Source organism: Coregonus clupeaformis, chromosome 1 (genome assembly GCF_020615455.1).
Source record: "Coregonus clupeaformis isolate EN_2021a chromosome 1, ASM2061545v1, whole genome shotgun sequence".
NCBI lineage: Eukaryota > Metazoa > Chordata > Actinopteri > Salmoniformes > Salmonidae > Coregonus > Coregonus clupeaformis.
This window is the reverse complement of record NC_059192.1, coordinates 25263266-25291095: the sequence shown is the minus strand read 5'-3', so window position 1 is coordinate 25291095 and position 27830 is coordinate 25263266. Positions and strand designations below refer to the sequence as shown.

General features: G+C 42.2%; 1 protein-coding gene across 1 annotated transcript; it reads left to right on the top strand.

The window, feature by feature from the left end:
- The first annotated feature begins 252 nt into the window (after window positions 1–252).
- LOC121582247 (C1q-related factor-like) lies at window positions 253–13684 on the top strand. The gene is made up of 2 exons (XM_041897924.1): window positions 253–1163; window positions 12089–13684. The coding sequence occupies exons 1-2, from the start codon at window positions 543–545 to the stop codon at window positions 12266–12268; spliced, it is 801 nt and encodes a 266-aa protein (XP_041753858.1). The 5' UTR covers window positions 253–542; the 3' UTR covers window positions 12269–13684.
- Window positions 13685–27830: the final 14146 nt, after the last annotated feature.

The window sequence follows — 27830 nt, the reverse complement described above, 5'->3', positions numbered from 1 at the left end:
CTCCCTCTCTCTCTCTCTCTCTCTCTCTCTCTCTCTCTCTCTCTCTCTCTCTCTCTCTCTCTCTCTCTTTCTCTCTCTCTCTCTCTCTCTCTCTCTGTCTCTCTCTGTCTCTCTCTCTCTCAGGCACGAGCCCCCACCTCTTGTTTTCCCCCAACCCTGAGTCATATACATTTGAGTCAGCGGTGAGTGTGAGCGCATTTTGCTCCCTCTCTTCTGCTTGCTTCCTGTTCTTTTTATCTCTGTCTTCCTCTGTCTATCTTTCTCCATCCTGCTCTCTCTTCTCCCTCTCATTTTGATCTCTGTCTACCCCGTCCCACTCAATTTTTCACTCTCGTCCTCCTCTTCTCCCTCTGCGCACTCACACACGCGCTGTCTTGCGTCTCTCCCGGGAATCCTAAGCGCATCCTTGGTCTCGCAGGTGGACGGCGGCCCACTACCCAGCAGCCACCATTCCCGCCCCGGAGAGCTCCACGCTGGCAGCGCAGCCCCTTCCGCGGCTCAGCATTGGGAGGAAGACCCTGGTGGCGGCCGCCGTGGGGGTCATGCTGGTCCTGGTGCTGGTGGTCCTCATCCCCGTGCTGGTCAGCTCAGTGGGCGCAGATGATGCCAGCCACTTTGAGATGCTAGGCACCTGCCGCATGGTGTGCGACCCGTATCTGGACTCAGGGGGCACGGGGAAAGCTACCTCCACCACAGGCCTCCAGGCGGAAGCAGAGGCTGAGGAGCTGAGCGACCACAGCATCGGCCCACCGCTGCCCACCTATGGCAGCCACGGTCCACAGGGCAAGCCCGGTCGCCCCGGGAAACCCGGACCCCCGGGACCCCCCGGAGAGCCCGGTCCACCGGGGCCCAAAGGACCCCCAGGGGACGGAGGAGACGCTTTGAAGACGGGGATACTGGGTCTGGGGGGCCAAGGAGCCATCGCCACGGCCACCTACAGCACCACGCCACGGGTGGCTTTCTCCGCGGGACTCCGGAACCCCCAGGAGGGCTACGAGGTCCTGAAGTTTGACGACGTGGTCACCAACCTGGGGGATAACTATGACGGCTCGCTTGGCAAGTTCACGTGCAAGATCCCCGGAACCTACTTCTTCATCTACAATGTGCTGATGAGGGGAGGGGACGGCACCAGCATGTGGGCGGACCTGCTGAAGAACGGTCTGGTGGGTGAAACTGTCACACTTTAACTCTTTTACTTTTAGGCCTACTCTTTTTTTTACTTGCCTTTTCCCTCTTTTCTCTCTGAAAATACAGTGGCACACTTGATTTCTCTGACAATTACAAAAGTCAGTCAATGCAGGGCATCCATGAAAGAGGCAAAAAGGGCATCCATTTTCAATGACTTTTCAACAAACGGAAAAGGGGAAGCTATTTATTTAAGTATATGTTTTTCCACTTTATAATTTTTTATTCAAATAACTTCCTTAATTGACTGACTTCTATTCAAATTGACCCTAACCCTGGTGTAGTGTGAAATTCAGAACTTGTTTTGCTAACATTCCATTGCTTATATGTTGCACAATATGTTTAGCATGACAAGGAGTGACAAGGAGTGGAATTATAACTCAAACAGACTGGTAGGTGTGAGGGTGTAAGACATTCGCTATAATCTACGAGGGGCTGATTACAGTAGGCATGATTAAAATGATTCATGTGGACATGCACATGAAATAGTCAGAAGTGTGCTCACACTCCGACCCCATTTATAGGCTACAGGACAGGTGGCATATCATTTCTGTCTTTAATGTCGTCTTCATCATCACTATCGCACCATAACCGTCTCTCTCTCCCCTTCAGACGTTCCCTTTCAATTCATTTCATATATTGTGTCTTCACATTATCAAATCAAATCAAATTGTATTTGCCACATGCGCCGAATACAACAGGTGTAGACATTACCGTGAAATGCTTACTTACAGCCGTTAACCAACAATGCATTTATTTCTTAATAAAAAAGTAAAACAAAACAACAACAAAAAAGTGTTGAGAAAAAAGAGCAGAAGTAAAATAAAATAACAGTAGGGAGGCTATATATACAGGGGGGTACCGGTGCAGAGTCAATGTGCGGGGGCACCGGCTGGTTGAGGTGGTGAGGTAATATGTACATGTGGGTAGAGTTAAAGTGACTATGCATAAATAAATAACAGAGTAGCAGCAGCGTAAAAAGATTGGGTGGGGGTGCAAATAGTCCGGGTAGCCATTATCCCGTAGGCTACATGTTTTTTCTGATAGGCTATTTTGCTAGATCTTTTTGAAACAGTAGGCCTACATAGACCAGGCCTACTGCAGATAATCTGGTCGCAAGAAGAAAAACCCCATCTGATTATCAAATGACAGGTGCACTGTGTGCGCTCTCCAGGCTGCACTCTCCAGGCTGCGCTTCCGGACCCCGACAAAGATCCCCTATTGATTAGGCATACGTTTTTAGGGACAGGACAAGTATCCTCTCGATCCAACAATACAATGCAATAATGAATTTTATTTTTGTTTTCAAGTGAGTACAAAACTCTAGCCTGTAAACTGCAGTGAATACGTCATTCGAAAAACCGTGAGCCCAGCATTTTGAAGGCAGTAGCGGTGCGTGGGTAAAATCACTAGGGGAGCCAAGCCAGGAAAAAAGCCATATTACAACCTGCTGTATGTTGTGATAATTGCTTTGTTTTATCTAGGCTTATAACCTGTTAGAATTGTGTTCATAGGCCACTGTGGCCGATAAGCCATACATCGTTTAAAGGACACATTTCCAGAAGACAATTGTTAGGCCACATAGGCTATCTAGCCTATAGGCTTACATTTGTGTTTCATCACAGTTAAAACCTGAGCGCAACATCTGTTTAAATCCACAAAACACATTTTGAATGTAACTGTTATATTACATACACAGTATGAAAAATGTATGCACTCACTAACTGTAAATCGCTCTGGATAAGAGTGTCTGCTAAATGACTAAAATGTAAATGAAAACAGCATGATCAAATGAAAGTTCATGTTAGTTGGCGAAAATGTCACTCTCGGTTTGCTCAACTTGTAATACAGGCCTAGTCCTCACTAAAATGTTTCCGAAGCAGCAAGATAATATAATAATGGGAAATACAACCGCAATGAACTTCAACTTTGACATGTTGTAAGCTAATTATAGGGAGAAGCCCCCATAATACTGATGTTAGCCTGTTGTAACCATAGACTATAAAAAATAAAGAGATTCCTACACTCTTATCTATAGCCTATATAAGCTCCCAGTAATTTATAGAGAGTACAATTTATGTGCCGTTAGCCAGCACGTCTACTAACTTTTTGGGGTGTGCGCCAGCTCATGCTTTTCAGTAACCTGTGGTAACCCTTAAAACAGCACCCATATGGTTTCAGGACCGCGGACAGTTAAGCGAGTCAGTGCAAAGAAAACAGCAGTGCAGCCTTGCTATTTCAGCACCACCAGCTGGGCACTGCGCCTAGCATCTCAACTAGCACATGCACACTCATCATAATATGCAATAAACCTGTGCAGAATATATGCCAACAGTTTAGTCCACAATAGGTAAATAGTTATTGCAATCTTGCGGCAAAGATGGCAGAAAATATCGTCATGTTCATTCCGAAATAAGATAATGCATTGAATTAAATGTCTTTGAATCAATGTATTTGAATCATGACGGTCAACAGGATGAAGGAAAATGCAAAACAGTTCATGCGAAAATATATATAGCACTCCAATTACATGTAATGTAGCCTACACTTCATTTTTTATACAAACCTTCAGAAAATACATTTCATTTATGAAATAATTGTGAAGGTGATTCCAATTGTTAGAACTGCTTCCTAAATCTTAAGTATAGCATATCGTACAGAATTTAGGAACACCAGAACAATTTGTGGACACAGTACTAAACTTAGAAAACGTGTGGTTCTCAAGGTGAAGTGAAATTAAACCATGTATCGACTTGCTCACCAGTGAGCTCTGCAAAAAAAACAACGATACAATGTAGCCTAACAAAATTGCTCGCACCTTTCATTATCCCTATCCGAACCGCGGTGGGATTACATTCTGAACACAGGCCTCGCATTTGCTTGCAATTTAATGGGGTCTCAGTGCCTAATATGATGAATTGAGATACATGGGTGTCATGATCATGGGCTGGCAGGGACATGGTACGTTAATCACTAGTAGGTGGGAAACTGTCAACGAGAGCTTGTGTATCTTTATGTACTGTAGGAATGGAGTATAGGGTGAAGTTGACCCTAGACGCTGATCTTGGGCCAGTTGCTATTCCCCCACTAATGTTTAAGGTAAGGATTGGGGGAGGGGAAGCTGATCCTACATCAGCTAATCTTAAACTTTACCCCAGAGCTGTAGGAACATGATTATCATCGAATGATGCTTGCTGAGACATGTCAACAGGATAGAGACATCTCAGTTCAACACACACACACACACACACACACACACACACACACACACACACACACACACACACTAAAATACAGCCCCTGGACATAGTTCAGTTAAAACAGATCATAATCAATTATGCATTGCCAGTGTGCATAACTGCTATGTTGTTTATCAACCTGTTCAATGTGTAGGCTAGTAGATATTGAATATTGGCTTTTGGATGATTGTTTTGTATTTGTATTTTATTATGGATCCCCTTTCTGGGGTTCAGCAATATTAAGGCAATTTACATACAGTTAAAACATTACACTTCACAACACATTATTACACACTATTACAACATATCTACAATACAAAATATATACAGTGAGGGAAAAAAGTATTTGATCCCCTGCTGATTTTGTACGTTTGCCCACTGACAAAGAAATGATTAGTCTATAATTTTAATGGTAGGTTTATTTGAACAGTGAGAGACAGAATAACAACAAAAAAATCCAGAAAAACGCATGTCAAAAATGTTATAAATTGATTAGCATTTTAATGAGGGGAATAAGTATTTGAACCCTTCTGCAAAACATGACTTAGTACTTGGTGGCAAAACCCTTGTTGGCATTAACAGAGGTCAGACGTTTCTTGTAGTTGGCCACCAGGTTTGCACACATCTCAGGAGGGATTTTGTCCCACTCCTCTTTGCAGATCTTCTCCAAGTCATTAAGGTTTCGAGGCTGACGTTTGGCAACTCGAACCTTTTGCTCCCTCCACAGATTTTCTATAGGATTAAGGTCTGGAGACTGGCTAGGCCACTCCAGGACCTTAATGTGCTTCTTCTTGAGCCACTCCTTTGTTGCCTTGGCCGTGTGTTTTGGGTCACTGTCATGCTGGAATACCCATCCACGACCCATTTTCAATGCCCTGGCTGAGGGAAGGAGGTTCTCACCCAAGATTTGACGGTACATGGCCCCGTCCATCGTCCCTTTGATGCGGTTTAGTTGTCCTGTCCCGTTAGCAGAAAAACACCCCCAAAGCATAATGTTTCCACCTCCATGTTTGACGGTGGGGATGGTGTCCTTGGGGTCATAGGCAGCATTCCTCCTCCTCCAAACACGGCGAGTTGAGTTGATGCCAAAGAGCTCGATTTTGGTCTCATCTGACCACAACACTTTCACCCAGTTCTCCTCTGAATCATTCAGATGTTCATTGGCAAATTTCAGACGGGCATGTATATGTGCTTTCTTGAGCAGGGGGACCTTGTGGGCGCTGCAGGATTTCAGTCCTTCACGGCGTAGTGTGTTACCAATTGTTTTCTTGGTGACTATGGTCCCAGCTGTCTTGAGATCATTGACAAGATCCTCCCGTGTAGTTCTGGGCTCACCGTTCTCATGATCATTGCAACTCCACGAGGTGAGATCTTGCATGGAGCCCCAGGCCGAGGGAGATTGACAGTTCTTTTGTGTTTCTTCCATTTGCGAATAATCGCACCAACTATTGTCACCTTCTCACCAAGCTGCTTGACGATGGTAATGTAGCCCATTCCAGCCTTGTGTAGGTCTACAATCTTGTCCCTGACATCCTTGGAGAGCTCTTTGGTCTTGGCCATGGTGGAGAGTTTGGAATCTGATTGATGGATTGCTTCTGTGGACAGGTGTCTTTTATACTGGTAACAAGCTAATCTCAGCTCGTTACCTGTATAAAAGACACCTGGGAGCCAGAAATCTTTCTGATTGAGAGGGGGTCAAATACTTATTTCCCTCATTAGAATGAGTTTTTCTGGATTTTTTGTTTTGTTATTCTGTCTCTCACTGTTCAAATAAACCTACCATTAAGATTATAGACTGATCATTTCTTTGTCAGTGGGCAAACGTACAAAATCAGCAGGGGATCAAATACTTTTTTCCCTCACTGTATATACGTGTGTGTAGAGTGTGTGTGTTAGCGTATGTGTCTCTTCACAGTCCGCCCTGTTCCATATGGTGTAGTTTTATCCTTTTTTAAAATCAGATTTTACTGCTTGCATGAGTTACTTGATGGTGTTCTGTTTTTATTGCTCTGAGTGCAGACATATGACAGACATATGACAAACATTGACAGTGTAAATGTAACTGACACAGAGGGAAACCTTCACGATGCAGTCCACCATAAGCTTCATAGGACACACTTTACATTATAGATGAACATTACATTTTAGTAACTTAGCAGACGCTCATATCCAGAGCGATTTACAGGAAAAAGTAGGGTTAAGTGCCTTGCTCAAGGGCACACCGACAGATTTTTGTTTTGTTTTACAGTGGGGAAAAAAGTATTTAGTCAGCCACCAATTGTGCAAGTTCTCCCACTTAAAAAGATGAGAGAGGCCTGTAATTTTCATCATTGGTACACTGAAAATCACATTGTAGGATTTTTCATGAATTTATTTGCAAATTATGGTGGAAAATAAGTATTTGGTCACCTACAAACAAGGAAGATTTATGGCTCTCACAGACCTGTAACTTCTTCTTTAAGAGGCTCCTCTGTCCTCCACTCATTACCTGTATTAATGGCACCTGTTTGAACTTGTTATCAGTATAAAAGACACCTGTCCACAACCTCAAACAGTCACACTCCAAACTCCACTATGGCCAAGACCAAAGAGCTGTCAAAGGACACCAGAAACAAAATTGTAGACCTGCACCAGGCTGGGAAGACTGAATCTGCAATAGGTAAGCAGCTTGGTTTGAAGAAATCAACTGTGGGAGCAATTATTAGGAAATGGAAGACATACAAGACCACTGATAATCTCCCTCGATCTGGGGCTCCACGCAAGATCTCACCCCGTGGGGTCAAAATGATCACAAGAACGGTGAGCAGAAATCTCAGAACCACATGGGGGGACCTAGTGAATGACCTGCAGAGAGCTGGGACCAAAGTAACAAAGCCTACCATCAGTAACACACTACGCCGCCAGGGACTCAAATCATGCAGTGCCAGACGTGTCCCCCTGCTTAAGCCAGTACATGTCCAGGCCCGTCTGAAGTTTGCTAGAGTGCATTTGGATGATCCAGAAGAGGATTGGGAGAATGTCATATGGTCAGATGAAACCAAAATATAACTTTTTGGTAAAAACTCAACTCGTCGTGTTTGGAGGACAAAGAATGCTGAGTTGCATCCAAAGAACACCATACCTACTGTGAAGCATGGGGGTGGAAACATCATGCTTTGGGGCTGTTTTTCTGCAAAGGGACCAGGACGACTGATCCGTGTAAAGGAAAGAATGAATGGGGCCATGTATCGTGAGATTTTGAGTGAAAACCTCCTTCCATCAGCAAGGGCATTGAAGATGAAACGTGGCTGGGTCTTTCAGCATGACAATGATCCCAAACACACCGCCCGGGCAACGAAGGAGTGGCTTCGTAAGAAGCATTTCAAGGTCCTGGAGTGGCCTAGCCAGTCTCCAGATCTCAACCCCATAGAAAATCTTTGGAGGGAGTTGAAAGTCCGTGTTGCCCAGCGACAGCCCCAAAACATCACTGCTCTAGAGGAGATCTGCATGGAGGAATGGGCCAAAATACCAGCAACAGTGTGTGAAAACCTTGTGAAGACTTACAGAAAAAGTTTGACATGTGTCTTTGCCAACAAAGGGTATATAACAAAGTATTGAGAAACTTTTGTTATTGACCAAATACTTATTTTCCACCATCATTTGCAAATAAATTAATTAAAAATCCTACAATGTGATTTTCTGGAAAAAAAAATCTAATTTTGTCTGTCATAGTTGACGTGTACCTATGATGAAAATTACAGGCCTCTCTCATCTTTTTAAGTGGGAGAACTTGCACAATTGGTGGCTGACTAAATACTTTTTCCCCCTACTGTATATAGCTAGGCCAATAGTTCTTATGTAATTGTGATACTAATTGTGGTCCTCTGTAGCTCAACTGGTAGAGCACGGCGCATGTAACGCCAAGGTAGTGGGTTCGATCCCCGGGACCACCCATACACAAAAATGTATGCACGCATGACTGTAAGTCGCTTTGGATAAAAGCGTCTGCTAAATGGCATATTATTATTTTACAATGTGATTTATTTTTTATTTTTATAGCTAAGCCAATAGTTCTTATGTAATTGTCATACTTTTACAATGTATCATTAATTGTGTAATTATTTGTTACTGCTGTTGCCAGAGTCCTTATGATTATTAATTATTGTGAAGAACATAAATACATTGTAGTGGACACCGACAGTGCAACGAACCTTGGTCTCCCAGCCCATAGGCAAACTTGCTGACTACTGTTCCAATAGGTTTACTTCACTTGGAAAATATCGTAAGGAGCCTATTATATTATACAAACCTTATCATAATACAGTACTATAGATCAGGGATCATCAACTAGATTCTGCCGCGGGCTGATTTTTTCTTTAGCGGATGGTCGGCAGGCTGGAACATAATTACAAATAATTTGTAGTCTGCAAGTTGACCTCAAGAAGCCCAGATATAATATTTGACTAAATCATAATCATTTCAAACCTTGCTTACATTTGTTTATGATCACATGTCTATTATGTGTGGGAATACTTTGGAACAGATTTCCAAAATCAAAATAACTTTGAGCTGATTTCCTGGTGTTTTTACAGTCTTTTACGTCCTACCATGAAAAAAACATTACAGTACCAGTCAAAAGTTTGGACACACCTACTCATTCAAGGGTTTTTCTTTACTTTTCTTTTACTATTTTCTACATTGTAGAATAATAGTGAAGACATCAAAACTATGAAATAACACATATGGAATCATGTAGTAACCAAAAAAAGTGTTTATTTAGATTCGAGATTCTTCAAATAGCCACCCTTTGCCTTGATGACAGCTTTGCACACTCTTGGCGTTCTCTCAATCAGTTTCATGAGGAATGCTTTTCCAACAGTCTTGAAGGAGTACCCACATATGCTGAGCACTTGTTGACTGCTTTTCCTTCACTCTGCGGTCCAACTCATCCCAAACCATCTCAATTGGGTTGATGTCGGGTGATTGTGGAGGGCAGGTCATCTGATGCAGCACTCCATCACTCTCCTTCTCAGTCAAATAGCCCTTACACAGCCTCATTGTCCTGTTGAAAAACAAATGATAGTCCCACTAAGCACAAACCAGATGGGATGGCGTATCGCTGCAGAATGCTGTGGTAGCCATGCTGGTTAAGTGTGCCTTGAATTCTAAATAAATCATTGACAGTGTCACCAGCAAAGCACCCCCACACCATCACACCTCCTCCTCCATGCTTCATGGTGGGAACCACACATGCGGAGATCATCCGTTCACCTACTCTGTGTCTCACAAAGACACAGCGTTTGGAACCAAAAGTCTCAACTTTGGACTCATCAGACCAAAGGACAGATTTCCACCGGTCTGATGTCCATTGCTCGTGTTTCTTGGCCCAAGCAAGTCTCTTCTTCTTATTGGTGTCCTTTAGTAGTGGTTTCTTTGCAGCAATTCGACCATGAAGGCCGGATTCACTGTCTCCTCTGAACAGTTGATGTTGAGATGTGTATGTTACTTGAACTCTGTGAAGCATTCATTTGGGCTGCAATCTGAGGTGCAGTTAACTCTAATGAACTTATCCTCTGCAGCAGAGGTAACTCTGGGTCTTCCTTTCCTGTGGTGGTCCTCATGAGGGCCAGTTTCATCATAGCGCTTGATTATTTTTGCGACTGCACTTGAAGAAACTTTCAAAGTTCTTGAAATTTTCCAGATTGACTGACCTTTATGTCTTAAAGTAATGATGGACTGTCGTTTCTCTTTGCTTATTTGAGCTGTTCTTGCCATAATATGGACTTGGTCTTTTACCAAATAGGGCTATCTTCTGTATACCACCCCTACCTTGTCACAACACAACTGATTGGCTCAAATTAACTTTTAACAAGGCACACCTGTTAATTGAAATGCATTCCAGGTGACTACCTCATGAAGCTGGTTGAGAGAATGCCAAGAGTGTGCGAAGCTGTCATCAAGGCAAAGAGTGGCTATTTGAAGAATCTCAAATATAAAATATATTGATTTTTTTAACACTTTTTTGGTTACTACATGATTCCATATGTGTTATTTCATAGTTTTGATGTCTTTACTTTCTACAATGTAGAAAATAGTAAAAATAAAGAAAAACCCTTGAATGAGTAGGTGTGTCCAAACTTTTGACTGGTACTGTGTAATTGCTTGCTCAGAAAACTTGAGGGGCCAAGTAAAACCACCCGCAGGACAAATTCGGCACGCGGGCCGCCAGTTGGGGAACCTTGCAGTAGATTATCTTGATAAGTGTTTATATTCTTGATGACGGGGAGCGAAGGGTACAGCCATGTCATGTCACCCATCATCCATGCACTGACATCCGTCATCGTCCTGTCACTCTGACCAAGCCATCTCCCAGGAGCCTCCAGGGCTCATGATATTTTGCTTTTTACGTCCTCGTTCAGCCAGCACTAATTACAACCCCATGCCTTTGTTTCGGTCCTCGTCCTGAAACAGGCAGCAAGACACTCGCCCCCGGAGGGTTAGTTGGATTAGACAGTGCAAAACAGTCCAGAGAACTTAGCTAGTCTAAGCTACAGTGTGGCATATCTTAGAGCATTCCAATCTGGCAACACCAACTCTTAGCTATTAGCTTTAAAAAAAAAACGATTTGTATGTTCTTCAGTGTTGGAAAGGGCCTTGAAGTCACAGTGTCACTTTTTTTCCGACGTTGACTCGAAATGTGTGAAAGCGGTTCTGGCACTTCGCTCCCGATTTAGCGCAGTTGTGATTTAAAGGTCCAATGCAGACGTTTCTATCTCAATATTTAATAATTTCTGGGTAACAATTAAGTACTTTACTGTGATTGGTCAAAAATAAACAAAAATAGCTTCTTAGCAAAGAGCAATTTCTCATAAGCTGCTGTTGAAACTCTCTGTCGAGCATCGGACACTGATTTTCTGCATTCAACCTTGAAATATTGGAGGTCTGACTCTAAATCTGGGGTATTAGTAGAGAAAATAGGGCACTTCTTCCAATCTGAAAGCCTGGCTGACTCAGGCTAACATTTTTCCAGTTGACTCATAGGACTTATTCAGAGTGGATAAAAACAAGGGATTTGCCGTGGGGGACAGTTTTACACAAACATCTTGATGACTTGACTTCTTATTCAATCAGTCCACCCCTCCCCCAAAACTGTCTAGTAGTCCTTGGTAATGACATGAGTTGTAAATAGGTGTGGCCGTTGGTCGACATGCTTCAGTCAGTTAATTACTTTTCATTGAATGTTCGTCACTGGAAAACCAATGCCACCATTGCTTTTGCCATTTCTAATTCGTTGTTTGTTGTTGATAAATGGTGTTTGAATTACATGCACATTATTGTTATTCGTTTTTGGCACTGGATACCTTTTCTGACTCCTGTAAAGTACAGCAAAACTAACTACAGCCAGGACTTCTTTTGTGCAATTGAATGTGATTTGTTTTAGTGTCATTGCTAAAATCTTGCTTTCTCTCTCCATCACTCTCCTGTTTTCTCCTTCTTTCTCCTACTCTCTTTCCTTCTCTCTCTACCTCTCTCCTACTCCCTCCTTCACACTATTTCCCTCTCTCCTACTCTCACTCTCTCTCCTTCACTCTCTTTTCCCCCCTCTCTCTCCTACTCTTTCCTTCCTTTGTGCTCTCTCTTTCTCCCCCCCCTCGCTCTCTCCCATACGTTGTATCTTTTTCCAGGTCAGGGCCAGTGCCATAGCCCAAGACCAGGACCAGAGTTATGACTACGCCAGCAACAGTGTCATCCTTCATTTGGATGCTGGGGATGAGGTCTTCATCAAACTGGACGGGGGCAAGGCCCACGGGGGCAACAGCAACAAATACAGCACCTTCTCAGGGTTCATCCTCTATGCTGACTGATTAGGGGGTTGTAGGTCAGGGTTTACAGGGCATTCACTTCCTGTCCTTCACTCCTCGCTCTCATTCATTCTCCATATATACCTCAAATTTTTTTAAATGGGGTGCCTATTATCATTGTGAAGATGCAGGGAGGTCTATCAACAATAGTGATTCACTTATGGTTGGTCTTTCAGTTATGACGCTGACGTAAGGGTGACATTTTGACAGTGCAGAAAAGCAGCGCTGTTGTCAACCTAAACCTGCATCACTTCAAATGTAAGTCTGGAATTCAATGGTTACGTGACTGTATTGTGTATCAATAATCTGTATCGTTCAGACCTGGGTTCAAATAGTACTTCTCTTCCTTAAACAACTTTAGCTGTGCTTGATTGAGCTCCCCTGACACAGTGGAACAAATTTACCTTTTTAGCTTTTAGTCATTTAGCAATCCTAAAAGTGCATCTGTCACTAAAGACAGTCTCAATCAAATGCTCCAAGTTTTTCAAAAGATACCAATACTAATTAAACACTGGTCTGGTATTGTTACGTGGTAAACCCACATTAAAGGGATAGTTCAACCAAATTACAAAATACATGTTTTTCCTTTCCCTGTAAGCAGTCTTTGGAGACAGCAATCCATGCTTTGGTTTTGTTTACCTGGCTGCGGTCACCAATTGCTACCTTTAGCATTTTTGTCCAAAAACCAATGTCAAATTAATGTCAAGTCAACAAATTAGCATGTTTTACACTTCATACCCAAGTCATCTAAATCAACAACTGTTTACAGGGTAAGGAAGCCATGTTTATATTTTGGGTGAATTATGCTACTAGCTTACAAGTATTGGTAAAAACAAATAGTCTTGTTTGACACTAGCATTGCTTTTTCACGTTGTCAAAATTGAGGTCCATTGTGTCTCTTTATGTTCGGGTGATTTTGGAAGAAAGACACGTGTCATTAAACTGACCCGAGTTTTTTAACCCAGTGTTGTCTGATGAATCAGAGATTTTGTAATATTTCCCAGTACATTTTTAAATATTATTCATGTGTTTCTATGTAAATAAATATCATTGTGCAAACACCATTGGAGCCAGGGTTTGGGTCAATTCGAATTGAAGGCAGTCAATACAGAAACCAAACTGAAATTCCCATTCAATAATTGAAAAAAGGGCCTCTATTTTTAATGAATTCTCAATAAACAAAAAAGTAGAAGCTATTTATTCCAGAAGTGGTTCAATTTTAGATTTTTTTATTCAAATCACTTCCTGAATTGAGTGCCTTCAATTCAAATTGACCCCAACACTGATTGGAGCACTGCACCTTTAACCCTTTGTGTATATAAATGAAATTATAAATATACATACACTGCAGCGTTGCTGGGTTTTTCACGCTCAACAGTTTCCCATGTGTATCAAGAATTTTCCACCAACCAAAGGACATCCAGCCAACTTGATACAACTGTGTGAAGCATTGGAGTCAACATGGGCTAGCATTCCTGTAGAACGCATTTGACACCTTGTAAGTCCATGCTCCAACGAATTGAGGCTGTTCTGAGGGCAAAAGGGGGTGCAACTCAATATTAGGAAGGTGTTCCTAATGTTTTGTACACTTTGTGTATATCATATACAGTGGGGTCCATAATTATTAACACCCTTGACAAAAATGAGCAAAAAATACAATAAAATTAATAATACAAATACTATATTGAATGCAAAAAAAAAAGGACAATTATATTATTTTAAACTTATACAATTGCTCAGAGAAAGAGATCTTGTTTAACAAGTAATAGAAAAAAGCTCTAAAAGATAGGGGTAAATTGTTTTTGACACGTCTGTTTTCAATACTCTAGCACTTGTGAGGATAACAACACTGATCCTTTTTCTAAAATGTCTGGAGACTGAGATGCAAAATGTTGATTTTAATGATTTTTTTGTGGAATTTGATTAGTGCTTCGGTTTATTGTCTTGCTGGAAGATCCACTTGTGGCCTAGTGTCAGCCTCCTGGCAGAGGCAACAAGGTTTTTGGCTAAAATATCCTCATACTTGGTAAAGTCAAAGATTGTTTTTGTATAAACAAAATATTTGAGTGACTGCTCTAACAATGGAAATACATGTCCGCAAAGATGGAAGGCAGGCGGTAGGAGGCGAGCTCAGAGGCGAGCTCAGGTGGGACCATTCTAGCCAATGAGAGGGCAGATAAGAGTGTCAATAACAGGCCATAGAAATAGATAGAGGACTCATCTTTGTATGTTTTTTATTTTTATTTTATTTCACCTTTATTTAACCAGGTAAGCCAGTTGAGAACAAGTTCTCATTTACAACTGCGACCTGGCCAAGATAAAGCAAAGCAGTGCGATAAAAACAACAACACAGAGTTACATATGGGGTAAACAAAACATAAATTCAAAAATACAAACAGAAAATATATATACAGTGTGTGCGAATGTAGTAAGTTATGGAGGTAAGGCAATAAATAGGCCATAGTGCAAAATAGTTACAATTTCGTATTAACACTGGAATGATAGATGTGCAAAAGATGATGTGCAAATAGAGATACTGGGGTGCAAATTAGCAAAATAAATAACAATATGGGGATGAGGTAGTTGGGTGGGCTAATTTCAGAATGGCTGTGTACAGGTGCAGTGATCGGTAAGCTGCTCTGACAACTGACGCTTATAGTTAGTGAGGGAGATAAGAGTCTCTAGCTTCAGAGATTTTTGCAGTTCGTTCCAGTCAATGGCAGCAGAGAACTGGAAGGAATGGCGGCCTAAGGAGGTGTTGGCTTTGGGGATGACCAGTGAGATATACCTGCTGGAGCGCAGACTACGGGTGGGTGTTGCTATGGTGACCAGTGAGCTAAGGTAAGAAGGGGATTTGCCTAGCAGTGATTTATAAATGACCTGGAGCCAGTGGGTTTGGCGACGAATATGTAGTGAGGGCCAGCCAACAAGAGCGTACAGGTCACAATGGTGGGTAGTATATGGGGCTTTGGTGACAAAACGGATGTCAAAATGTGCCATTATAGCATCTGTGACAGCAGAGGCTTTCTTCTTCATTGGCCGCTTGCTCACTCATAGGAATCCCCACCCAGTTGAATACTTTAAAACGATGAACGCCCTCAATGGCAATGTTCATGCTAAAACAGGTTATATCAATGATGAGTCCTCTATCTCTATGACAACAGACCCAACTTCGATTTTAAAGCCATATTTGGGTAAGTTGCCAAAATGCCACGTGTCCACTTATATTAGTGCATTCGTTAACAACAAAACCATTATTTAACTTGTATTCGATCAAATAAGCCTCACTTAACAAATTAGCAAATCAATGTTTTGTTGACCAAATTCGACACTCTCTCATTGACCTCCATAAAAATATTATTTATTTTCGTGGACATATTTTGGGCACAGTAAAACCTCTCTCTTCGTCTCTTCCTCTCTGGTAAAGTTCATGATGCATTTGACCTTAACAAGGGCCCTAGGAACAGTAGAAGCTAAATAGCCCCATAACGTCAAAGATCTACCGCCATATTTTACAGTAGGCAGGAGGTACTTTTCTGTATATGCTTCTGTTTTTAGACGCCAAACCCATCACTTGTGTGCGTGGCCAAAGAGCTCTTTTTAAACAAAATCTCTGAGCAATTGTATTAGTATAAAATAATGCACACAATATAGCACTGTAGTTGTAGTATTTATTCTACAGTCTTTTTTCCAAATCTGTATCAAGGGTGTCAATAATTATGGACCCCACTGTATATGACATACACTGAGTGTACAAAACATTAGGAACACCTTCCTAATATTGAGTCGCACCCCCTTTTGCCCTCAGAACAGCCTCAATTCGTTGGGGCATGGACTCTACAAGGTGTCAAGGGTTCCACAGGGATGCTGGCCCATGTTGACTCCAATGCTTCCCACAGTTGTGTCATAGTTGGCTGGATGTTCTTTGGGTGGTGGACCATTCTACCATTCTTCATACACAGTCAATTGTTGAGTGTAAAAAACCCAGCGGAGTTGCAGTTCTTGACACACTCAAACCGGTGCACCTGGCACCTACTAACATACCCCCGTTCAAAGGCACTTAAATATGTTGTCTTGCCCATTCACCCTCTGAATGGCACACATAAACAATCCATGTCTCAATTGTCTCAAGGCTTAAAAAATCCTTCTTTAACCTGTGTCCTCCCCTTCATCTACACTGATTGAAGTAGATTTAACAAGTGGTATCAATAAGGGATCATAGCCTTCACCTGGTCAGTCTATGTAATGGAAATGTAATGTTTTGTACACTCACTGTTTGTGCTATCATGCCAACTCCTTGTTTGGCATGAAAAGGAGTGACAAGGAGAGGCATGATGGCTAATAAATGACACAGCCATTTAGGATATTAATGTATAATGTCACAAGTGAGTGGTACTTGCATTTTGATGTTCACCACATCTACCAAAAGCCATTGATTCTGATAATGCATGTATATTTTGTTTTCTAATCAATATTATCCGTTTCAACCAATGAAAGTTAGCTAAGATGTCTGCCAATGACAATGCAATTGATGGGAGGGAGTGGAAGGGATCTGAATGTGCTTTTACTATTTCATGCTTTAATCGTTCATGACTTTTGGTAATAAATGGGATTTTTTGCTTATCCTCTCACGTCCCTCGGTTAATGTCACTCCTTTTAGTCACGCTCTCCTACTTTTTATCTATCAGAAATTGGTCCGTCCGATCAGCTTCCACTTCCAAGGACCCATGCAGACCTCGGCTGTTGGCATTCTCACGCTCTAGAAGGTGAAGGATGAGATTGAGTCATATCAAAACAGCACAGTGAGAGGCTGATCAAAAGAGAGATAAATAGATACAGAAAGAGAGGGGAGCTCACAGCTGTGTTAAATGCCAAACAACTAAAGACATAATTGCCTATCACAATCAAAGGGAAGCTATCGTTCCTTTCCTAATGGGTGAGGAAGATACGTGTTGAGTTGCCGGGAGGCACAGTGGGAAAGAAGAGGGAGGGACGGGTGTTTTTTGTACTAAGATCCTGGTAGAGCTCTCATCAGGCCTGGTGGGGTTATATCTGGAGTGATAAAACCAAGCGCATACAAGTGACTTATTTATATGCACCATTTAGTGGACACTTTTGTGAAAAACGACTTACAGTAGTGTGTGTAAACATTTTCGCATCTGTGGCCCCAGCGGGAATCGAAGCTGTCTCTGACGTTGCAAGCGCCATGCTCAACAAACTATGCCACACAGGACCATACTGTATGTTGTTAAGGCAATATACCTGTTAACTGGACAAATCATTTCCGTGAGGAGTTTGCTTTGGTGTAATATTTTTATGTTTGAAATATGACTATCTTGCTGGTGACTACCAGAACATAATACAGTCAATTAAATGTAACTGCCCTAATGTAATTTTATATAAAGACTTAGAATTAAAATGTAAAATTGAATACACTGTTCAAGCAGCATCGTTTATGATAGATAAAGTGACTGTGCACATTTGCAAGAAAATGTAATTGTTGCAAGGTCATGTATAAACTCAAGAATTGTTGTGAACAGCCCACATACATCTACATTAAAATTCGACATTATTATTCACTATTTACATTTACATTTACGTCATTTAGCAGACGCTCTTATCCAGAGCGACTTACAAATTGGAGAGACTTGCAAATTAGACTTACAAACTATTCTTGGAGAGCGGTTGGCCTACTAGCATACCATGCTCGTGCTTCAGCTCTCTTCATGTCTACCCAACTGCAGTACACTCAGAGATTCCGAGCGCTTAGAGGCCTCCAGGTTCAAAGCTTCAGCTTCTCTTCAGAGTCTCAGAGACAGCAAAAATCCTCTGGACACAATTAGAACTGAGGGTCCTTTTCCAAGGCAGAGGTCACTTATCCTGGGGGCGAAGGGGGGGGGGGGGGCATATGAGCACATCGTCAAATTAGTGACTTCATGTCACCATGTCAAAGGCAAAAGCCCCTCTGTCTTCTGAGAGAACTAGCTTCTGTTCTACAAACACGCTGAACTGAACATCAGTGGCAAGTGGCAATATCTGTACTTTTTTAACTCATCCTACAGCTTTCACAACTTCCACTGCGCTAAACTGTGAGCCGTGATTAGAATGAAGCTAAGTCGGAAGTGCGGCTAGGCTTAGAAGCCGATCTTGTCAAGATTTAAGATGGAGTTGTCTTTACACTGTAAAAATGTCCGCAGATCAAAGCTTGTTCAATGCCACATTTTACCTTATGATGTTGTGCAGACATTGCTTCAGTGAACATAGCTTTATTGCTATGGCTAATAGACAATAGCGGACTCCTTGAAATACTGACCATACAATACAGTGGCTTATTAGGAGGCAGTCAAGAGCACAACGATATCCCCCGAGGATCACACCATAGTCAATTATTTAATCATCAGACTGCAGTGGCACTGTATATTCCAACTCATTAGCAAGGTCACAAATAACCCTAGTTAGCATTAGCAATGGTAACTACCATCTTCTCACTATCATGCCTTAGGCTTAGAACACTCACCCCCCCTTCCCAAGTCTGACTAATGTTCTGCCTAAAGGAATAGGAACAGAAGGCAGACAACTTTAACTCTCTTGGTGGGCACCATCTTTAATTCCAGACTCCTGTGATTGTGTTTGAGTGCACAGGGGAAAAACAGCTTCCTCTTGTCTCTGTTTGGTTTTGACAGTGGCTAAACCTACCCAGCACGAAAGATCTAAGGCGAGAGTTTAATTTCTGATTAAACAACGGAACATACAGTGAATGCTGTTTGAACATTTGACCCCCATTTCCTTTGGTGCGATTATCATCAAGGTCGGCTGTGTAAAGACAGGCTAAGTGTCAGAACGGTGCTGTAAACTGCTTCGTCAATGCAAGCTCTTTCCCTTAGCCACGCGTCCAAAGGATCGTATCCTTTGTCATTTAGCCAAATATATTTGGCTAGATGTTCAAGGGATTAATTCTCAAACTCCTAAACTGTTTAAATATAGGAAACCCTCGTCTGCAAATAAATGGAAATCATAATTTGCACACCCACTCCTTGCCTGTGTGTGGAAGTGCATAGGGCTGACATTTGCAGGGGCCAACTGGTGAGGCTTACTTTTAAATCACACGCTCACGCTCTCTCTTAGGCACACACACCCAGAGTGTACCCCATCCCTTTTTCTCTCACTCTCTCGAGCCTACTTTCTACTTGCTCAACGCACTCCTTTCTTCTTCGAGTCGGTGAATATAACATACCTCTGACATGCATGATTTGTCTGGGGTGGACGGTGTGTCAGTGACTCAACCCTAACAGGCTTTTCCCACAGCCCTGACCCATCCTAGGCTAATGAGCAAGGACAGGTTGAGTCATCGGGTGGGACAGGCTGCCATGTTGGCTCTCCCCTCATCCCCACAACAGTCATGTGTTGTGTAAATGGGCTGACAAAGGACTTCTGAGCAATATTCTTTCGCCTCTGCAAACCCACTGTGCTCGGGCTGACATTAGAACCTATGAACGCGTAAAGAAACATGGTGTTTCATTTGTTACCATGGTGAATTTACGATCTGTAAAAACAGTACAAAAGACCTGGGGTAAAGAGAAGCTATTTACACTATTATGATGGATTACTGTAGTATAATGAGCATGGGTTGGGGATTGAAATCTCTATGAATTTCAAAAGAGGCTTGGGGTGAATGTGTTGGTAATGTTTAATGAACAGACCATTATCAGTGCCTATACAGTTGAAGTTGGAAGTTTACATACAGCTTAGCCAAATACATTTAAACTCAATTTTTTCACAATTCCTGACATTTAATCCTAGTACAAATTCCATGTCTTAGGTCAGATAGGATCACCACTTTATTTTAAGAATGTGAACATTTCAGAATAATAGTAGAGAGAATTATTTCTTTCAGCTTTTATTTATTTTATCACATTCCCAGTGGGTCAGACTGATACAAAATCACTCGGACAAGAGATTCCAAAATGTCGCCACACTGTGGTGGAGCCTAAGGCTAATCTCTAAATGAAAACAACAAGACACTGTAAACTCTCTATCCCCTGCCAAGAAACAATTATCCGGTATCTTCCCCTCTATAATTCACACAAAAAAGTGTGTGTGTGAATTGTGTGTGTACGTGCATTTGTGTGTGTGTGTACTGCACATGTACACGTTGTTTGTGTGTGTGTGTGGTGCTTGTATGTGTGTGTGTACGTTCTGTCTATCCGCTGTGTGTAGGCGCACATGTATTCACTATGCACGGGTTCTAAAGGCAAATAAACTTGTGACTTTGTGGGAAAGTTACTGAATTTGTCCAATTTAAGGGAGTTCAATTCCACCCTGCTCTGTCAGGAGTTGACACTTTCGCATCCAGATTCCAAATATAGAGACCTTATCTTGAAAAACCCCTCAGTTCCACATCAGGTACTTGTCTGTCTTTCAGAGGACTGACAAAGGGACACCTGGAATATACCCTAAATAGCTGGCTGACCAGACCAGTAAGTACAGTGGCCTGTGGACCGACAGCTGAAAACACTAAGAATAGACTGTGCTCCATTCCTCTACTGTGGCCGATGGACCGGACAGCTCTGAGGTGATTTCTGGTACAGCCTGTGTGTGCGTACGTGTATGTCTGTGTATGAGTGAGTGTGTGTGTGTCTGATTGTCAGTACCAAGTGTGTGTGTGCTTGTCTGTGTGTGTGTGTGTGTGTGTATCTGCGCGTGCATATATGTTAGTGTCTGCATTATGTGTGTGTGTGTGTGTGTGTGTGTGACTGTGGGTCCCTGGCGGCTCACTGCCCTTTAGCCCCTTCACTCTGCATTAATCTGCAGTCACTTGATAAAAGAGGAGCATCGGCCAGCAGCGATGTACGAAGGATCCCAAGTAGCCAGTACACTCAGGCCACCCCAAGTCCCCTGATACAGAGGAGAGAGCCAGTGCAGTGCCAGGGTGACACACACATATACTTGGTATACACACACACACACACACAATTGGTACCCACCACACACATTACCCACGACACACAGCACCACACACACACGGTGATGATGTCATTCCCTGCCACCCTCCCACTAGCCTGACTGCTGCCAACACACTCCCACACAAACAGACAAGGCCCAGCCAGGCAGCAAAATCATACATATGGAGGGCTCCCCTCTCATGGCTGTCAAAATTAAACGTTGGCAAGGGCACCAGAGTTAGTCATCTTCATTGCATCCCAAATGAAAGAATTAGGGCATACATCCATAGCGCCAAGTATGTGAGGTGCCTTTTTATTTTTAAAGTCATTTTAAAGTAATCCGTAAAAGAAAGACTTGCAGAAAAGTGTTTATTCGGCCCACCAAATAACTGCAACATTAACTTTATTATAACTATCTTTATGGGACTATTGTAATACTATGACAGAATGTACAGTTGAAGTCGGAGGTTTACATACACTTAGGTTGGAGTCATTAAAACTCGTTTTTCAACCACTCCACAAATTTCGATTAGGACATCTACTTTGTTCATGACACGTAATTTTTCCAACAATTGTTTACAGACAGATTATTTCACTGTATCACAATTCCAGTGGGTCAGAAGTTCACATACACTAAGTTGACAATGCCTTTAAACAGCTTGGAAAATTCCAGAAAATGTCGTCATGGCTTTAGAAGCTTCTGATAGGCTAATTGACATCATTTTAGTCAATTGGAGGTGTACCTGTGGATGTATTTCAAGGCCTACCTTCAAACTCAGTGCCTCTTTGCTTGACATCATGGGAAAATCAAAAGAAATCAGCCAAGACCTCAGAAAAAAGGGGAACGCTTGCAAGCCGAAGAACACCATCCCAACCATGAAGCACGGGGGTGGCAGCATCATGCTGTGGGGGTGCTTTGCTGCAGGAGGGACTGGTGCGCTTCACAAAATAGATGGCATCATGTGGAAGGAAAATTGTGAATATATTGAAGCAACATCTCAAGACGTCAGTCAGGAAGATAAAGCTTGATCGCAAATGGGTCTTCCAAATGGACAATGACCCCATGCATACTTCCAAAGTTGGGGCAAAATGGCTTAAGGACAACAAAGTCATGGTATTTGAGTGGCCATCACAAAGCCCTGACCTCAATCCTATAGAAAAGTTGTGGGCAGAACTGAAAAAGCGTGTGCGAGCAAGGAGGCCTACAAACCTGACTCAGTTACACCAGCTCGCCAACTTATTGGCCGGGCGGGCGGCAGGTAGCTTAGTGGTTAAGAGCGTTGTGCCAGTAACCGAAAGGTCGCTGGTTCTAATCCCCGAGCCGACTAAGTGAAAAACCTGTCGATGTGCCCTTGAGCAAGGCGTTAACCCTAATTGCTCCTGTAAGTCGCTCTGGATAAGAGCGTCTGCTAAATGACCAATTTATTTATTTATTGTGGGAAGCTTGTGGAAGGCTACCCAAAACGTTTGACCGAAGTTAAACAATTTAAAAGGCAATGCTACCAAATACTAATTAAGTGTATGTAAACTTCTGACCCACTGGGAATGTGATGAAAGGAATAAAAGCTGAAATAAATAATTATCTCGCCTATTATTTTGACATTTCACATTCTTAAAATAAAGTGGTGATCATAACTGACATAAGACAGGGAATTATTACTAGCTTTAAATGTCAGGAATTGTGATAAACTGAGTTGAAATGTATTTGGCAAAGGTGTATAAACTTCTGACTTCAACTGTAGTATGCCTCTATAAAAAGGTGAGTATCTTAAGAGTATGAGAATGCAATATTACAAAACGATGCAAAAACACAATGTAGGGAGGGACGTTGTAGTATGTAGTTCCATGTTTATTTTCAAACAGGAGTAAAAGTATGACAGAATGTAGCATACCTCCATAAGAAGGTGAGTATGTTAAAGATATCTTGTCAGATAAAAAAAAAAAAAAAAAACTTGTGGATACCATTTTTATGTCTCCGTGTCCAGTATGAAGGAAGTTAGAAGTAGTTCTGTGAGCCAATGCTAACTAACGTTAGCGTAATGACTGGAAGTCTATGAGTATCTGATACCCAAAGATTTCCAGTCATAGCGCTAACGCTAGTTAGCAACTTCCTTCAAATGGCAAGCAGAGAAATAAAAATGGTATCCACGAGTTCATCCGACTCTGGGGAAGTAGTCGTGGTCAAAAGTTTTGAGAATGACACAAATACTAATTTTCACAAAGTCTGCTGCCTCAGTTTTGATAATGGCAATTTGCATATTCTCCAGAATGTCATGAAGAGTGATCAGATGAATTGCAATTAATTGCAAAGTCCCTCTTTGCCATGAAAATGAACTTAATCCCCCAAATTTCCACTGCATTTCAGCCCTGCCAAAAAAAGACCAGCTGCCATCATGTCAGTGATTCTCTTGTTAACACAGGTGAGAGTGTTGACGAGGACAAGGCTGGAGATCACTCTGTCATGCTGATTGAGTTAGAATAACAGACTGGAAGCTTTAAAAGGAGGGTGGTGCTTGAAATCATTGTTCTTCCTCTGTTAACCATGGTTACCTGCAAGGAACCAAATGCCGTCATCATTGCTTTTCACAAAAAGGGCTTCACAGGCAAGGATATTGCTGCTAGTAAGATTGCACCTAAATCAACCATTTATCGGATCATCAAGAACTTCAAGGCGTCAGGGCGCCCAAGAAAGTCCAGCAAGCGCCAGAACCGTCTCCTAAAGTTGATTCAGCTGCGGGATCGGGGCACCACCAGTGCAGAGCTTGCTCAGGAATGGCAGCAGGCAGGTGTGAGTGCATCTGCACGCACAGTGAGGCGAATACTTTTGGAGGATGGCCTGGTGTCAAGAAGGGCAGCAAAGAAGCCACTTCTCTCCAGGAAAAACATCAGGGACAGACTGATATTCTGCAAAAGGTACAGGGATTGGACTGCTGAGGACTGGGGTAAAGTCATTTTCTCTGATGAATCCCCTTTCCGATTGTTTGGGGCATCCGGAAAACACCTTGTCTGGAGAAGACAAGGTGAGTGCTACCATCAGTCCTGTGTCATGCCAACAGTAAAGCATCCTGAGACCATTCATGTGTGGGGTTGCTTCTCAGCCAAGGGAGTGGGCTCACTCACAATTTTGCCTAAGAACACAGCCATGAATAAAGAATGGTACCAACACATCCTCCAAGAGCAACTTCTCCCAACCATCCAAGAACAGTTTGGTGACGACCAATGCCTTTTCCAGCATGACGGAGCACCTTGCCATAAGGCAAAAGTGATAACTATGTGGCTCGGGGAACAAAACATCGACATTTTGGGTCCATGGCCAGGAAACTCCCCAGACCTTAATCCCATTTAGAACTTGTGGTCGATCCTCAAGAGGCGGGTGGACAAACAAAAACCTTGATTATGCAAGAATGGGCTGCCATCAGTCAGGATGTGGCCCAGAAGTTAATTGACAGCATGCCAGGGCGGATTGCAGAGGTCTTGAAAAAGAAGGGTCAACACTATTGACTCTTTGCATAAACTTACTGTAATTGTCAATAAAAGCCTTAGACACTTATGGAATGCTTGTAATTATACTTCAGTATCCCATAGTAACATCTGACAAAAATATCTCATAACACTGAAGCAGCGAACTTTGTGAAGACCAATACTTGTGTCATTCTCAAAACCTTTGACCACGACTGTAGATAAAGGGCCTCATTGCCAAAATCCCAAAGTATCCCTTTAAGAGTGTGAGAATGTAATATTATGAAAGGATGCAAAAATACAATGTAGAAAGGGACATTGTAGTATATAGTTCTGTGTATATTTTCAGACAGGAACCAGAGATCATTCACATTCTTCTTTGACATTTTGTTTTATAGCAGCTGATAAAACTGATAAAATATTTTAGTTCCTCATGTGTGCAGATGTTAAAAAACGAGTTGACTGAAAATGTACAGAAGATACTGTAGCTTCAAGTGTTGAAAAAGACAGTGGCATCAAGGAAGTCTTCATCTTCATTCCGCCGACCGTTCAGAAAACTCTTTAGTGTGAAAAGTGGATTGTCGAATACATCACCTGTCTTCATTTTAGCGACATCACATATAGTCAATAAAATATTTTAAAGGGTTAGTTTACCCATATTACATAGTTACCACATTCTTAAAATGATGTTTATCCTAAATCACTAATTTACCAAATTTTATTGATAAACAGGAAGTAATCTATGGAACCTGGGAGTTTACATTCTCACAGATTAGCATTAGCATTGTTGCATGCAAAACAATAGGATTATAGGAGCCATGGTAGCATGATCCAAGCATGCCTAAATCAACTCAGTCACTTCATTCCGATTCCCTACCATTCCCATTGCTTTGTGTCCAACACCGTTAACGCTAAGTAAACAACTTTCAAGATGGCGCCAACAGACATGGTCGCCCTGCTTATAGCTCCTAGACAACTTTGCAGTATTTTAGTTTTTTTGTGTTATTTCTTACATTATTTTCTCAGAATGTTTCTAGTACTATTACCTACAGCTGAAAATCACTTTTGGATATTAGATTGGCGGTCACTCACCATAAATTGCACTTCCTGGACCCTTTGTTTGAACTGCCCGAGGCAACTCCATTCCGGGTGATACTCCAAAACATCCCCGCCGAAGGAGGAGAAGTGGGGATTTAGTCAGACTCAGGAAACAGGCATACCACCCACCGCTTCAGAGTATATTACTCTTCAACAATCAGTTCCTGGACAATAAAATAGATGAGCTCAGGGCAATGATCTTCTTCCAGAGAGACTTAAGGGACTGTAACATACTCTGCTTTATGGAATCGTGGCTCTCTCCGGATATATTGTTCCTACTGTGACAATTAGAATGTATCCAAACCAAAAACAGTGGATTGATGGCAGCATTCGTGCAAAACTGAAAGCGCAAACCACCGCATTTAACCACAGCAAGGTGACTGGTAAAATAGATGTGTACAAACAGACCAACTACAGTGCCTTGCAAAAGTATTCATCCACCTTGGCGTTTTTCCTATTTTGTTGCATTACAACCTGTAATTTAAATGGATTTTTATTTGGATTTCATGTAATGGACATACACAAAATAGTCCAATTGGTGAAGTGAAATGAAAAAAAAAAAAAACTTTTTAAAAAATCTAAAAAATACGGAAAAGTGGTGCGTGCATATGTATTCACCCCCTTTCCTATGAAGCCCCTAAATAAGATCTGGTGCAACCAATTACCTTCAGAAGTCACATAATTAGTTAAATAAAGTCCACCAGTGTGCAATCTAAGTGTCACATGATCTCAGTATATACAGTGGGGAAAAAAAGTATTTAGTCAGCCACCAATTGTGCAAGTTCTCCCACTTAAAAATATGAGAGAGGCCTGTAATTTTCATCATAGGTACACGTCAACTATGACAGACAAATTGAGAAAAAAAAATCCAGAAAATCACATTGTAGGATTTTTAATGAATTTATTTGCAAATTATGGTGGAAAATAAGTATTTGGTCACCTACAAACAAGCAAGATTTCTGGCTCTCACAGACCTGTAACTTCTTCTTTAAGAGGCTCCTCTGTCCTCCACTCGTTACCTGTATTAATGGCACCTGTTTGAACTTGTTATCAGTATAAAAGACACCTGTTCACAACCTCAAACAGTCACACTCCAAACTCCACTATGGCCAAGACCAAAGAGCTGTCAAAGGACACCAGAAACAAAATTGTAGACCTGCACCAGGCTGGGAAGACTGAATCTGCAATAGGTAAGCAGCTTGGTTTGAAGAAATCAACCGTGGGAGCAATTATTAGGAAATGGAAGACATACAAGACCACTGATAATCTCCCTCGATCTGGGGCTCCATGCAAGATCTCACCCCGTGGGGTCAAAATGATCACAAGAACTGTGAGCAAAAATCCCAGAACCACACGGGGGGACCTAGTGAATGACCTGCAGAGAGCTGGGACCAAAGTAGCAAAGCCTACCATCAGTAACACACTACGCCGCCAGGGACTCAAATCCTGCAATGCCAGACGTGTCCCCCTGCTTAAGCCAGTACATGTCCAGGCCCGTCTGAAGTTTGCTAGAGTGCATTTGGATGATCCAGAAGAGGATTGGGAGAATGTCATATGGTCAGATGAAACCAAAATATAACTTTTTGGTAAAAACTCAACTCGTCCGTGTTTGGAGGACAAAGAATGCTGAGTTGCATCCAAAGAACACCATACCTACTGTGAAGCATGGGGGTGGAAACATCATGCTTTGGGGCTGTTTTTCTGCAAAGGGACCAGGACGACCGATCCGTGTAAAGGAAAGAATGAATGGGGCCATGTATCGTGAGATTTTGAGTGAAAACCTCCTTCCATCAGCAAGGGCATTGAAGATGAAACGTGGCTGGGTCTTTCAGCATGACAATGATCCCAAACACACCGCCCGGGCAACGAAGGAGTGGCTTCGTAAGAAGCATTTCAAGGTCCTGGAGTGGCCTAGCCAGTCTCCAGATCTCAACACCATAGAAAATCTTTGGAGGGAGTTGAAAGTCTGTGTTGCCCAGCGACAGCCCCAAAACATCACTGCTCTAGAGGAGATCTGCATGGAGGAATGGGCCAAAATACCAGCAACAGTGTGTGAAAACCTTGTG